This window comes from Convolutriloba macropyga, chromosome 6 (assembly GCF_964194025.1).
Source record: "Convolutriloba macropyga chromosome 6, txConMacr16.3, whole genome shotgun sequence".
Lineage (NCBI taxonomy): Eukaryota > Metazoa > Xenacoelomorpha > Acoela > Convolutidae > Convolutriloba > Convolutriloba macropyga.
Window position 1 is genome coordinate 75,147,391 of NC_134473.1, and position 15,775 is coordinate 75,163,165.

At 35.1% G+C, this 15,775-nt stretch overlaps 1 protein-coding gene across 1 annotated transcript in view; it reads left to right on the forward strand.

Annotated features, from left to right (window-relative positions):
- LOC142340623 (uncharacterized) overlaps positions 1 to 13,306 on the forward strand; it is a 24,463-nt gene extending 11,157 nt beyond the window's left edge. Inside the window, exons 5-11 of the mRNA XM_075391315.1 lie at positions 4,233 to 4,346; positions 7,962 to 8,165; positions 8,764 to 9,492; positions 9,902 to 10,140; positions 10,465 to 10,728; positions 10,932 to 11,538; positions 12,399 to 13,306. Of these exons, the coding sequence (XP_075247430.1) occupies positions 4,233 to 4,346; positions 7,962 to 8,165; positions 8,764 to 9,492; positions 9,902 to 10,140; positions 10,465 to 10,728; positions 10,932 to 11,538; positions 12,399 to 12,648 (2,407 nt within the window). The 3' untranslated portion in view covers positions 12,649 to 13,306. The remainder of the gene's footprint in view (positions 1 to 4,232; positions 4,347 to 7,961; positions 8,166 to 8,763; positions 9,493 to 9,901; positions 10,141 to 10,464; positions 10,729 to 10,931; positions 11,539 to 12,398) is intronic.
- The last annotated feature ends 2,469 nt before the right edge of the window (positions 13,307 to 15,775 follow it).

Sequence of the window (15,775 nt, forward strand, 5' to 3'; positions counted from 1 at the left end):
AGACTCTGTCGCACAAGTGGGAGTTGATTGTGATCACAGCCGAGAAACAGATCAAAATGAACAGACAGAGGAAGAAAATTGACAAGGTCATCAGTGAGAGTCAAGAGAGGGCCTTCTGGAGAATACACCGACCACCTGTTAGTCTCTTAATAGTCGATTGCACTGAAAAACATGCATCCTATTTGAATAAAAATACCCCAATTTAACTTTTTTTCCCACGATTGTTATCAAAAACGAGTCAATTAGACAGAAATGAAAGCTAATTGATAAATTTTTTATTGGACACTGCTACCTCAGATTGCCAATTGCGTATCAAGAAGACAAATCAATCATTAGCGTTTAACCATAAGATGGTTAATAAAAAATGTTTTTTTTTTTCAATTACAAATTAAGTATTTAATAAACAAATCCAGCGAGAGAATTTTAAGCTGACTGGTAGAATTTTTTTTTGCTCTAGAATGGTTAGTTCTACTATTTATGGAAATATGTACTATTTCCGGACCAATGGTGATCAATTTTAATGCTCCTATAGCCCAATCCCGACCTTCTTATAAATAGCCTAGAATTAATTTTGTTGCATTGAAATTATATCAAAATATATCTCGGAGGTCTCATCTTAAGTCGGTGGCTGTCATATTGGTTCAAATGATAAGCATTATAATCGTGTTTCTGCAAATACATAAATATATGAAGCAGTCGACAGGTCAGTTCTTATATGCTACACAAAATTCGTAGATATGAATTACAATGAAGGTACAATTAATATACCAAGAAATTCAATTAATTTAAAGATTGAATTAATTTAAATCTCAATCTGTCATTCAAAATTCAGAGACGAAATGTTATGATGGTGTATGTTTATGTATAGAGTGGCATTTCGGCCATGTTAGAGCGAGGCCCGCGCAAGTTCTACCAGGAGCCGCGTGCTCTGACCAAAGAGGCTCTCCTCAAGTCCAGAGAGCTGCTCCACAACAGAATGGTCAAAGCTAAGAGCTACTCGCCAGCCGCGTGTGCCAAGTGGTAAGTGAACAAATCAGTTATACTTGAATTCTACCTGTCACTTAAGACGTCCCAAACCGACTTTGCCCTAGAAAAGCGCAAAAAAAACAAAGCTAAATGCTGTGAGGTAAATTAATGTGACTTCAAAATTTTGCTCGGTAAATGAATCGAATGCGGTGAGTTGTTGTGAAAAAATTATTATTCCTTATGCAAATATTTTACATTTTTAACGGTGAATTGACAGTTATTTTTTTAAGAATTTCTACTCAGTTTAGCTGAGTGTATCTGTAAGGACACCGGAACATCGCAATCAGCGCAATTTCGCTCAATCTTACAATAATTTTACCACACTTCTGCTAGTTTTCACCATGTATTGAAGGTGAAAACTCGATACGGATCTGCTTTGTTTCACTTTGTGTAAATTGATGTAAAGTTAAAAAAAGTGAAGCGAAATATATTTTTTTTGCAAAAAAAGGTCTGATGATTATAGGGCAGAAATTTTTGCAATTTATGTGAGTTTATGTTCTTTCTGTTGCTGGCTTCTGGTTGGCAATAAGCTTGTGAATATGTTATTTGTAATAACTTGAGAGTCATCTTGGAAAGAGATCAACTTGTAAGATTTTTCAGAAAATAAATATTGACAGGAGAAAAAAATATTGTTTGCTGAAAGAATAGAATTTTTTGAAGTCATAAAAAATCGCCATCTTGAATGAGCTCAATTGCTAAAAAACCAGCTCTTTTGTGCATATAATTTTTCGCTTTTTCAGACCATTCCTGAATTAAATTTTTTTTAAAAAATTAAAATTTGCCAGCAAAAACTTATGAAGGTTCCTTTAAATTATTTCAATGTTAATCAGACAAATAAATCTCTATATTTATTTTGCAACTGGTATTCTTGGCCCTGATAGAAATAGAACCAAAAATTGAACGAAATCGAAACAACCTACAGAAACAACGTTGATAATAGCAGGAAACAAATTTTATAATTTAATTTCCGGTAATTTTAGAACTACGCTTGATTTTAAAAAATCGGCAGGTAAAGAAACTGGCCAGCATAGTTTGTTCCAAAACTGACTTGGCTATTGTGAGAAAAGGTTATGAACACATCAGTCAATTTTTATCAAAATTAAGCTGCAAAAAAGGCTGTCAAATTCTTAGACCAAATTTTGTTACCAATCAATGAGATTTTCTTTATTTAATTTTTGCATCCAACTATTCACCAAATTTATTCACCCTAGCAGTCGATATCTGCTTTTGAGGATACTCAATACTCAAAATTTTAACAAATATAAACTTTTGCGATTTTTAACAATGACTATATCCATTTTTGATAGCAAAATAGCAACTATTTCAATATCACGTTTCTTGATATATATATATATATATATATATTATATATATATATATATATATATATATATACAGTATAAATGTTGACAATAATTTATATGTTGTGAATATTGTCAGATGCTGAATAATTTTTTTTAGGCGAGAAAAAACACAAAACACGTACAAAGCAAAAGAACGAACTTCACGTTCAATCACCTTCTTCTTGATGTAAAATTTGAACATCAAATATTTCTACAAATTTTTAAATGTTTTTCTAGTAATTTTTAAACCATTTTTTGTTGTCAGAATCAAACTTCTACAAACTACGGAAAACAGTAATTTTTTTTGTGCAAATTGGGATAGCATAAAAACAGTTTCTTGAAAAAATAGCTCTCTGAAAATATGTGTTCTCTAAAAAATTTGAAAATAATTTTCAACAAAAACCTGCTCATGATCTTAGTGGGATCTTTTCGTTTCAATTTTTGGTATAAAAAAATTCCTTGATTAAAATTTAGATTGTTCCTCTTACAAACCAAGTATAATTATAACGAATCCACTTATATATTTTTAGAAAAAGTACCAAAAGCAACAATTTTCAGAAATTAAACGATCTGGTAGCGTGATAGTTCAAGCAAAGTAAACGATCTGGAAAGTTTCAAGTTCGATTTTTCTTAAGGAATTGCGAAAAATAAAATTGTATTTTCAATATTCGATTCAGTTTTTCAAGAGCTTTTCAGAGGTGCTCTATTTTTATCTCTCCCGGAAAAGACTTTGATCGTCAGAAATTTACTTAAAAACCAGGGTAGCTCAAAATTTGTGGATTGAAATAACTTTTCTGGCAGCGTTATAATTACACGCGAATCTGTAAGAAGCGGTAAAAAATTTTTACTTTTGCTTCTAGGGAATTGTTTAAAAAAGACTAATCACACTTTGCTCTGACTGAATAAAACTTTGTACGATGTGTTGCTAATTTTTTTTTTTAAAATTTAATAGATCACATTCGTCAAAAAACTTAGTAGATCACATTCTACAAAAAAAATGTATCGTACATGAGCACAGCTCTGAAACTAAAATGATGTAATTTAGATTGGAATAATGGAATTCTTTTCTAAAATGTTGCTGGAAATCTTAAGTTGCTAACTCCAGCAGTACTCTCACGTGTCGCACACAGACATCAAACAAAGCTGTGTTTTCATGACCAAAATTGAACTTTACCTGCTCAATTTTTTTAAAATTTTATTGAAAGATCAATAAATTGCAGCTAAATACTTAATTACTGTGTTGGCGCTGCAAGTATGATTTACGTTACTCCGATGAAGTCATTGACAAAATCTGGAATTAAACGAGAACCACGTTGGCCAGAATTTCGGAGTGACTTGAGCACTCATGAGAAGGGCGTGACGTGTATAAGTATCAATTATAACAGTTTTGTCCGGTGAAGAACCATTACCCTAGTTGAGATGTCGACTTGTGAAAAGACCGTTGTCGACCATTCTGAAAAGGTCGACCTATGAAATTGGTTTCGAAATTACTAGTGATCTCCTCAATGTAATTAAGATGGGAAAGTTGCCTCCCATCTCGACTTTTATGTCTTTTTTCATATGTCGACCTTTCAGCTTGGATTTTTATCTATTGACATTCTATATCGTTGTCGAATTCAATTAATATATGGCTTGCTAAGATAATCTTAGTCGACTTTATTAACTCATTGACATGTCATTAGTTATCAGTTTAAAGTCATAATCCAAGTTTGGAATCACAGCAACTCTCGGATTAATGGTTCCTCGCCACTCTGATGATGAACCCACACAATCGGGTTTTCAATTGATTAGTAGAATTGGATTAGTAGGATTAGTAGAATTGTTGTCGAGCAGGTGATCTATTGTTGTTTGTTGTTGTTGTAGCCTTATGAGCCACACCCTATCATATCAGGAGTTTGACCCCTTTCTCACGACAGAAGAGTCCTTCAACCCCTGGAGCACAGAGGAAGCCACATACTTCAACCTATCCGCCCCTCAGTCAGTATTTTTTTTACAAATTTAAGTTTGTTCAATATTCTCAATAAAGTTTTGATTAATAATACCGACACCGATGCCGATTTTTGTCACATTAATTTCTGATAGTTTGTAAAAAATTGTAGAAGTCTTTTTATGATTTTTTACCGATACCGATTTTTTTCAGATATCAATTTCTTATAATTTGCAAAAAATAGTAGAAGTCTTTTAATGATTTGTACCGATACCGATTTTTTCAGATATCAATTTCTTATAATTTGCAAAAAATTGTAGAAATCCTGGTGCTATTAATAGCCGCCCTCATCTTCTCACCGGCTCATCTGCTCAGCATCGACTCATCTACTCAGCCCACATCTGCTCAGCCGGCTATTATAGAGCTCCTATTTTTATTACAATTCAAAGAATTTGAATTGTATTGGGGCGCTGTCTTTTTTTTAAAGATCTGTTCACACATTTTCATAATTTTTGAAGTCAAATTGGAGTTGTGATTTTGGTCACGCCGAAACAGGAAATGGAGCGAAAAAGCGAGTGGTTATGTGGTGTGAAATTTTTTCGCTCTAATTTTAAAGTAGAGTGAGAAAACAGTGTTTGAACAAAAATTCGCATTCTCGCTAGTGGTTTTTTGTTCACATGCGGCAGTTTCACTTTGATTTTCACTGTTTTTTTTGAGTTTTTGGATCGGATTTTTTTCTAAATGGTTTTCCCAATCCACTCATAGTCCGTTTTAGCTCTGGTTTTCTGTTTAGTCAATGAAAATTCTTTGAATTGTACGTCAGGACTTGTCCTGCTATGTTTTTTTACTTCGTCGAACTTTTTTCGCTTTACCCATTTTGCCGCTTTTTCGACATTTTGCTTGAAATATTTTTGAGTTCTCTAGGCTAGTTTCACTCTTATGTCATTCTGCTCAAAGTCCTTTTAAACAGCAGCTGCTCGGCAAAGCAATTCAAAATAAAGAGAGTCAGTATAAAAAATCAAAGTCAGAAATAGAAACGGGATAAACCCATAAAGCCCATTTTTAGATGCCCGGTACTTGAACTTTGTTATCATAAGTTTTAGTTACTATCTATAATGCTTATTGGTATTGATACTAGACCCTGTAGCCTCTCAGTGAGAGACAGGAGTATGTTCAATTCCAAAATGACATAAAAATAAATCGCACTTAAAAATGTTTTTATACAAAAAAACAATTTTTGTTGACATTTTCTTTTCTTTCAATCCCAATAGAGTTGTAGGAATCAACGGTGGCTATTTTCCGGCAATCTGCCGGGTATGTTTTATACCGATACCCATTTTGTCAGAAATCAGTTTCTAACTTGCAAAAAAAATGTTGAAGTTCCGCCAAGATTTTCTCAAAAATCAAATATTTGCAATAATCAGAGATATTAATGCATTAGTAAACAATTTAATAAATCAATTGGTTGTAGAGCACTGCTGTGGCACTTAAGCTTTAGATGTCGTTTTCTTCCAAATACTCAATTAATAGGGGTTAAGTTTCGTTTTCGTAAAAAATACCTAAAATTTACAGTACTGTAAAATTTATGGCCGCACAAATTTGGAGACAATTGTTTTCAGTTAAACTTGTGCTACATAAAACAAAAGTTGTTTGATTTCAAACTGTGCAATGCAAACTGTACAAATGAAATTTTTTTATTTTTGTATTTCAAAAATGAATTTTTAAAACCGTTTTTTTTGACAACGTACAGTTGTTGACAATTCGAACTGTGAGTTCTGCTTAAGACCAAATTATAATTCAATTATTATAATTATAATCGTAATTGAAAATGGTCGTTTGCTGATATCAGTAGCTGAAGCAGTCAGGCAACTGTAAGTTTCGCTTAGAAAAAATTAGAAAGCAGGTTAGAAAAAAACATTGGAGGCTGCTTTCATAATTTAAGATGCTATGGATATTTAATTTGCCATTGAAGCTAAAGTGTCTTTTTCGCGAACACTTATTATTAATGTTAATTTAAGGTATCAGAAATGACATAAAAGTTACCAATGTCTTTAGAATAAAATTCTTAATAGAAAAGTGTTGTTTGGAAAGTATGGGCTAACATGTTTTTCTCATTGTGTTTTTCCTTCATTGTATCCATCATAATATTTTTTAAAAAATCAAAATAGATGGAAATAATTGCAAATTTGTTCTGATTTCAGACATGTCAACAATTTTTATTTACCTCTGCGACTTGATTAGTAGTGAGAATTTCCTGCAATTTTGAGTGCTTTAAATTACTCTATCGTGCTTGGCAATGTAGAAATGTTTAGCAGTTTAAATTAATTCTATCATTGTTCTGCATTGATAAAAATTTTTGCACTCGTGTCTTAATTGCTTGAAAATGTAAGTGAAAGAAAATTGTTTTGAAGTATGATGAAACATATTTTTACCCGAAGTCCTGAGTGTCCAAATATAGTTTTTTATATACCTCACATTGGGCTGAAAGTAAATCAAAGCATGCACATTGCCACAGGGCCCTGTTTTATTTTATTTTTTTTTGAAAAGAAACCTCTTTCTCGGTAATCTTATACTTCAGAATGTAACTCAGTTAACTTTTTAAGAACACCCGAGAACCTTTAGCAAGTAGCAAAACAATGACAATTGTTCTATCAAGTTAATTTAGGTTATTCTAAGGTTATTCCGCTATGTTAAGGATTTTTTCTTAACATTGATTTCGTTCTTTCTCCGTGAATAATTTTGAACAGGTGAACTATTTGTGATTAAATTTCAGCAGCAATTTTTAGTATTTTTGTCGCGACATACATACATACTTCATTTACTCTTTAATCTATAATTGTTATTTAAAATTGCAAAAATGACCTTGGCATTTGCAATTTGTGCAGATTTAAAAGCACTTTTAATCGCTAATGTGGTGATGGTGGCGCCGCTGATGCAGTGCACAAAAAATAAGCACCTTATCAACACTATTCGAGGTTATCCAACAGAGTACAATTCCAAAGAAAGCATTTCCCGGAAAATTACCCTAATTTTTGTTACTTTGTTATACCAAATAAAAATATCGAAATGAACTGAATCATTGTCAAAAGATTTTTGAAAAATTGCCATGTGGAAGTTGTCATAAACTGACAGTAGAGCGAGTTCAAAACTAGCATTACTTGAAAAAATTAGCCACTACAAAAATTTTTGTGCTCAGTTGGACTTTCCTGCGTTCATAAAAGGTAGATAGTGCACGTCAGCGGGTATTGCTACTTAGGCACTTGAAAAGTTAAGACTTCCTTCCAGTACATAAAATTTTGTATAATCTTTAAATCGTTTTTTTTTCGCTATTTTTCAATTTTTATTCCAGTTCTGAACTCTATATATTGAGTTTTTGCTCCCTTTTGAATAAGTCTGAATAAATCGCTTGTTGTAAATAATTTTTTCATTAATGGCCAATAAGCCAACAAAAGACTGAATTTAACAATAAACATTTTTGAGGTTTTTTTCGAACCAGTTTTTGGCTTTATTCGAGAAACTTTTTCGACGTTTTCAACAATCGGCTACTTAGTTGCTATTTATTTTTACAATTCACGGGCTCAAAATATTTGTTCGCGCATTTGGAAAAAAACGGGACTGAAAATCAGGAAGTGTTGCATTGTATAATAACTTTGTTCACGTTTCAGTGTGAAACATCCGCTGCCAAAGCGAGTGAAAAAGTGGTCTTTAAGCCTGAACGAACTTCTGAAGGACGCGACGGGACAGCGCGAGTTCATGAGGTTCCTCGAAGCTGAATTCAGTGCCGAAAATCTCAAGTTCAAACTAGCTTGCGAAGAATTGTGGCGATGTAAACAAAGCGAAGTTGACAACAAACTTAAATCCATCTATGAGTAAGTTTAAACAGTTCAATAGTGAACTCACAGTGTGAATTAGTGGTTTGTGCTAGTCGTTTCGGTTTATTTATTGTTTTTTTTTTGGGGGGGGGGGGGGGTGAGTTGGGGGTTACATGATTTACCCAATATCTCCTAATATCTTGTTCGAAGTTGACATCAAAGTGATATCTAGAAAAATAGTTCAAAATCGGGAGATTCGATAATGAATTTTACACCCAGTTCTTGGAAAGTTTGCAACATTTGACCTGTTAGGGGCGGGGGTGTACGCAAGCAAAACTAATTTGAAAATTTCCGAGTAGCGGAATTGAGCCGGCATCTCTTAATTCCGCTCTTTGTTGACTAAACATTGGACCAAATGGTCATATGATCTATGATTAGGGTATCTATATTATAACTCATTCTCCATTCTCTTGTCATTTCTTGTTTCTCAAGTTTCTATCCATCTAGCCTACACATTGCACAATTAGTTTTTTTTGTCAGGCTACGTGTTATATACTTTTGGTGCGGAATACATCAAACATATTACACTATGCATGCACAATATAAATTTGGTTGTTCTCTCCAACCTTCTAATATGAATTGTTCTTTTTCACAGGACTTTCATCAAAGAAGACGGCGCTTTACAAATCAACATCGACAACCGAGTCAAAGAAGAGATCAAACAGTACATGATTCGCTTCTACCAACGACAAAGAATGCGACAACAGAACTCCGAGTTCGGTTCCATGGTGTTTTCTCGAACAGAGAGCCACGACATGACTTTCGGAACGGCGAGCAACATCACGTCCCTCAATTCAACCGAAACGGAGACATCTAGTGAAGCCAGACCCGTTATTACCCAATCAAGTTGCTTTGATTTAGCTTTTGGTGCCACATCTTCTGCAACTTCTGCCAGTCAATCCAGCGACCGAGCTGGAGTCAATTCTCCCAAAATGGTGCAATCAATGTCAAACGCAGTTAATGTCTCTAGTGTGCCCAGCGATGATTCACAAGGCGCAGTCGGAGGTTTTGACCATCGGCCCTTTTACCAAGACCCCGGTATCCGGGACAACCCATTCGGTCCCATAGTATCGCCTCGACTTAGCACGAGTAGTTTTTGCAGGGCTTCAATTGGAAGTGGGAGTGGGAGTGGGAGTGAAAATGAGAAGTCGGGTTTATACTCGAGCATGTCAAAACGTCACGTGTTTGACCGGGCATTGGAGGAGATAGTTCTGCTCATGAGTTCAGATCCCTATCAGCGCTATTTGAAAAGCGACGCTTATCGCAAGTTAATGAACGAACCACCGTTGATGGACAAGCCCAGTGATTTGCAACGCGTCCAAAAGTAACTTTTGCCTTATTATGACTCTTCCTTTCTCTATGAATTATCCAAAGCCATAACATGACATTTTTGGCTAGTTTTTGAATTGTCTTTTAGGATTTTTTAAATTTTTTTGCTACGACCCTTTGCTCCTCTTTTTATCCACAGTTGTTTGATTGGATGTACACAAAAAGATATCACTTTTATGTGACCTTGAATGTGGGGAACCATCTCAAAAATTGGCTCGAAAATTGGAAAAATGATCAAGAAAAAACTAAGAATTTTTTGATAAATTTTCTTGAAGAATATGTCTTAATGTTTTTTCTTCTTTGCATCAACCCAAAAAGATAAAAAATAAAGAAACTTGTTTAGTTAAAATAAAGTGAGAAGAGGAAATGTTTATCAACTGCCCTATTGGATACTTTGTTTCTAGTTACTTCAAATTCCTCCCCTTTTCCAATCGGCCCAAATCGGGCAATGCCGCCATCTACTCTGCACTGTCTGAGTCCCAGAACCTGAACGAGTCCTCACTCTCTGGTCCCACCAGTCCCGGAGGAGGAGGAGCTGGGACAGGGGCAGGGGCAGGTTCCAGGTCAGCCGGGGCAGGTGCCAGAGTACCCCCCGTGGAATCTTTGTCCTCACTCGAGGGATTGACCGATGAGATATTCACAGGTACGCGCTCCGTAATAGACTTAGAGGTTTCGATCATAATTTCTCAAAAAATAACAGATTATTTAACTTAAGAAAACACTAGCAAAAATAAATTGTTGAGAAGCATAAAAGCACCCTTTTTTGCTTTTAATTTTGCATTATTATTACTTTTTTGTAATTCTCATTTCAAATCAGTGATTCACTTCATAGTCAATAATAATAATGACGTAGAGCTCCCCTATATTGGTATTGCAGTTACGCTCGAGAAAATAGTTTTCACTTGAGAAATTGGGTAACGAGAAAATGTTAGACTGTAAACCATTGTCTGTTATTTTGATTGCACAGGTGCTCCACTTAAGTCATCATCATCAACAACTCAAATCAGAAAATCAACTCAAACCAAATCATCCTCGAACCTCTCCTCCTACGCCTCCCACCCAAAGTCCCTGGTGCCTCGTAGCCCAGACATCCTCCCTAGCCAACAGCAGTCCTCATCTCACTCACACACAGCAACCGCAGGCCACGACCATCATCACTCCTCATCCTCCTCTCGCAACAGACTCGGAATTGAAAGAGGAGCAGGAGCCGATCGCTCCCTTTCTCACTCAGGTTAGTACCAAACTACATAGACAAAAAATTACTATGATTGCATAAAAAGTGTTTTGAACAGTTTTCAGAACTATTTTCATATTTTTTTTGTAAACAACTGTTCCCAATTTGAGAGGGGGGGGGGGTTACAAACAGAAAGAGAAAAGATCCCAAGATTGATTAAGATTGAACATTGTTGATGACAGACTGTTATTTGTATTAAGGTGCCGTGTCCCATTCCTCGGAAGCTGTTTCCACCTTCGACTCTTTGCCAAACCCCACTCATAGTTCTCACCCGTTAAACACAACAGACACCAGCAGACTTCTACTTTCTGATTCCTTAGCAAGGTCCACTGAAAGCGACTCCGACACTAGTCGAACTGAGAGCGATTCGTCGCGACAACGAAGTCGTACCATGGACACGACTATTACTCCGGCATTTCGGAAAGGCCCCGAAAGAGTTCTGGCAGACACGAAACAGGACACAAGGAAAAATGTGGACAAAACTTCATCGATTTCAGTTGCATTTCAGTTTTCACGGGATGACAACGACACAGTACCTCTTCTTTTATCCGAATCACCCAGAGTTACGCAACATATTATGTCACAAGGGAGCGATGACGCAATGATAGACTGTGGTGTGAAGCAGTCAAAGAGTAACAACAGTAGTGGTTTTAACATATCCAGTGGTAGCTCTGCAAGTGTCAGACCAAAAACATCAACAAGTACCACCAGCACAGCCACAACAACAACAACTTCATCCAACTCTTTAGCCAAACAGGGTTCTAATCCAAAAATTATGGCTCCAAATAACACCTCAAATAAATCAAAGTAAGACTTCTCGGCAAAAGGATCATTTTGGGAAATTTTGGATGTTGAGGGGTCGTTTATTACTTTCTGCGCACAAAAAATTTTGCGAAAGACAAACAGGTATTGAAAAAAGGTTAAATAAAATCTTACCTTCAGCCATTTCAAGCCTGTTATTGGTAAATTTTGAAGTAATTTTGGTTACCGACTCTAATTTCTCCCAATTTTTGTGAACTAAGAAATAGAGGCATTTAAAAACACGAGTTAAGGTATCTTATGATAAAAAAAGTCTTCGTAATTAAAATGTTCATTTGCTTGTTAAAGTGCTTGTTCGTGGCGTGCTAGCCGAGAGGTAAGTTGTGTGATTGCCTCGACAATGATTGAGAGTTCAATCCCCTGTCTCCGTGAAGCTGTTTGTGTAAGGATGAGCTCTTACTTAAACCTAGCTTCAGGTTGACCACAGCCTGACCAATGTTGGCTGCAATGATGGTACCACGTGAAAGTTTCAGACGCAAAAAAAAGTGGCTGAAGTTACCAAAAACGAGCAATGCTGCTCATAAAACGAACAATCTGAAATGTGAGGAGTACTAAGAAAAAGGACAGGTGAGAACAGGCAGCTGTAGATAATAGCTGTTCCGCTGCGATTACGCAGAAACCATAATTATTATCATTATTAACGTGAACTAAGTTTTTGCATCATATTGAAACTTGATTTGGGATATTCTGATCCGAAGCGTTTTCGAGCACACGATTCCGAGCGAACAGTCATTTGGAAATGGTCTGAACCAGGGTTGCACGAGTCTGCACAATGGTCTGATTTGGGACTGACCAGAGGTGACGTCGGTCGGGGAACTTAACCTCGGACATAAGCAATCTATTTTCAGAAATACCGCTTCAAGTCCCGAGAACACGAGTAGCAGCACATTGTCAGCCAAAGGGTCACTTGCAGCCCTCAAATCGCGCCTCAGAATGGACAAGAGTTCAAGTGGAAGCAAGGACAGCCCCGAAAGCAGTGGTTCGAGCCCGAGTCGGAACCTTTTGGGTGGGATTGGGCAAAGACCACTCTCAAAGACCACCTCAGTTGATTGTCGAAAACATGACACGGGTGGAGACCAATCACCAGATTTATTATGAACATAATTTTCCAATTGTAGCAAAACGCATCTAATCAGTTAAGTGAAAACAGACCAGGTAATCTCGAAAATCATGCATTTGTAAATTGAAATAGAGTTACAATTTGAAAACTGGAAAAATGCAGCTTTTAGATGTGTTTCTTTCTTCGCCAGAAAGGTTTATTTACTGCAAATTTGTTTCATTTTTGTTCTCAAATTAATTTACTGTTAATTGCAAAAAAATATGGTCTGTAGTGTTTGTGTTGATGGACAAAATATTTCAGCTTAATAAATTTTGTGTTTAAGACATTTTGTTGTTTTATTTCCTGAAAAGTGGCTCTGATTTCATAATTACCTTACGTGATGCAAATTGTGAAAAAAAACGATTTCAGCTATAATATTTGACGGAAAAAATCGAAGCCACAAATTTTGATAGTGAGTGCATATTCTTAGATGGTTTAATTTTGCGCTGGAAAGCATAAAATTCTAAATTTAGCAGATTATTTTCTGGAATTTAGTTGCCATGTGAATCTTTGCGCTAATCTTCTAATTCTGTTCAATTTCAATCGAATGAAATACTGAAGTGTTATATATTTCTTGTATAGAATGATATTGTATATTTTGATAAATTTCGCCTGTAAACAAATCTATTTGCAATTAATAAAGCAAGAAACGTCCAATCCGTTTTCGCTTATCGAGAACTTGCATTCGAAGGGTTTCCCATTTTCGAAAGGACTTTAAAAGATAATTACGACCGGTAAAGTGATTTGGTACCAAAGGTTCCACTTTGGGTGGCGACCATTACCAAAAGCCTAAATCTATTTTTTTATCGAGGCGCATTTCTACGGACACAGCAGGCAAATTGCCGCCATTGACCCACTTTACGTCCATCGAATTGGAACAGAAAAAAAATGGGAGATAAAATATGACAAAACTTGTTTGTAAGTGTAAAAAAGTGTTCTAAATGGGTGTGCAATTTCATTTAAATTCTTAAATACTTAATTCAGCTTCTGAACTGAATTCTAATAACCGTCCTACTACTGCCAGCTAGCAATAGCTCTAATGAATTTTAATCAACTGATGCACAATGACTTAATGATCGGGTTCTATTGGTTTATCACGTTTCTTGTAAATTTTTTCTTTTGACCGCAACTACTACCTTGCGTTTTTCAACGAGTGGCAGAAGTTGAAATCTATTGAGTTGAAGTAATAAGATTAATGTAAGCAAGAGTCAGACGTGAAGTTTGTGACCTATGTAAAAAAAACGTGATCGAAAGGTAAGAACGAATTCTAACACCATAGAAGGACAAGTCATCAATTAAAATCAAAAATATTAAATTATCTCAGGACCCGATTCTCATCGTCCAACAAAATCAAACTACGACAGTCAGCAAAAGAATGTGCAATAAAGTCAACAAGTTCAGTTTCAGATAACCAGTTTTCTAAAATCAATCAATAAAAAGAACAATTTTATAACAACACCCCGCATTCTCGAAGTGAGTACACATTACAACCAAATAATGGAAATTATTAGCAGACAAAGTAAAATGGTCAAAATTGAGAAATATTACGAAAATCAGAATGTTTTTGAAAATTAGTGCCGCCGCAGTCAGAATAAAAAACACAAACTACGTAATAAAGGTCTCACTCAGACCGTAACATTCAAACAGTTTTTAGAATTTCTCTGTCTTTGAAGTCAATGATTTTCAATAACACCCTGATCATCGTTATGCTTCTGTTTTGGCAATTTTTTAATTGCGATAAAATTGCGATGAAGTTCCACTAGTTTGTTGTAATGTGTTACCATTTTGAGGCTGCGTGGTCTCAATTGTTATAGAAAAGGTTGGTTTTATTTTTTTAGAAAACTGGTTTTAAGAAAACTCCATTTTGATTCTTTTAAAAAATTTTTAAAAGATTTTTTTTTCAATTGTTTTTGTTGCACACACAGGATTATGTGTACTGCTGACAATCGTAGTTTGCTTTTGCTCATTCAATGCATAACTTTCAACTTTAAAAATATAAATTAATTACTAAGAGTTCTTTTATGTAAAAAGAGCCCCAAGACCCCGATAGAAAGCAGAATTCAAAATTCTAACAACAATATTTCCATGCAAACGATACCTAGTTCAATGAACTTGATTGCTAAGGCTTGAAGGTAAAAACGAATTCTAAAACTATAGAAGGACAAGTCATCAACTAAAATCCAAATTACTGAATTATCTCAGGACCCGATTCTCATCGTCCAACAAAATCAAACTACGACAGTCAGCAAAAGAATGTGCAATAAAGTCAACAAGTTCACTTTTAGATAACCAGTTTTCTAAAATCAATCAATAAAAAGAACAATTTTATAACAACACCCCGCATTCTCGAAATGAGTACACATTACAACCAAATAATGGAAATTATTAGCAGATAAAGTAAAATGGTCAAAATTGAGAAATATTACGAAAATCAGAATGTTTTTGAAAATTAGTGCCGCCGCAGTCAGAATAAAAAACACAAACTACGTAATAAAGGTCACATTCAAAGCGTAACATTCAAGTAGTTTTTAAAATTTCTCTGTCTTTGAAGCCACTATTTTTCAATAACACCCTGATCATCGTTATGCTTCTGTTTTGCCCATTTTTTTTAACTGCGATAAAATTGCGATGATGTTCCACTAGTTTGTTGTAATGTGTACCCATTTTGAGGCTGCGTGGTCTCAATTGTTATAGAAAAGGTTGGTTTTATTGATTTTAGAAGACTGGTTTTAAGAAAACTCCATTTTATTTCTTTTAAAAAATTTTTAAAGATTTTTTTTCAATTGTTTTTATTCCACAAACAGGATTTTGTGTACTACTGACTATCGTAATTTGCTTTTGCTCATTCAATAAATAACATTCAACTTTTAAAATATAAATTAATCACTAAGAGTTCTTTTATTTAAAAAGAGCCCAAAGACCACGAAAGAAGGCAGAATTCAAAATTTTAACAACAATATTTCCAGACAAACGATACCTAATTCAATGACCTTGATTGCTAAGGCTTGAAGACGTTAATTTGACGACAATAACGCCGCACTAATCGACTACTGATAACCTTTATTTGGCGACTTAACAACCGTAACAACAGCAGCTCAAGAAAACCAAAAAAATGCTGGACGTAAA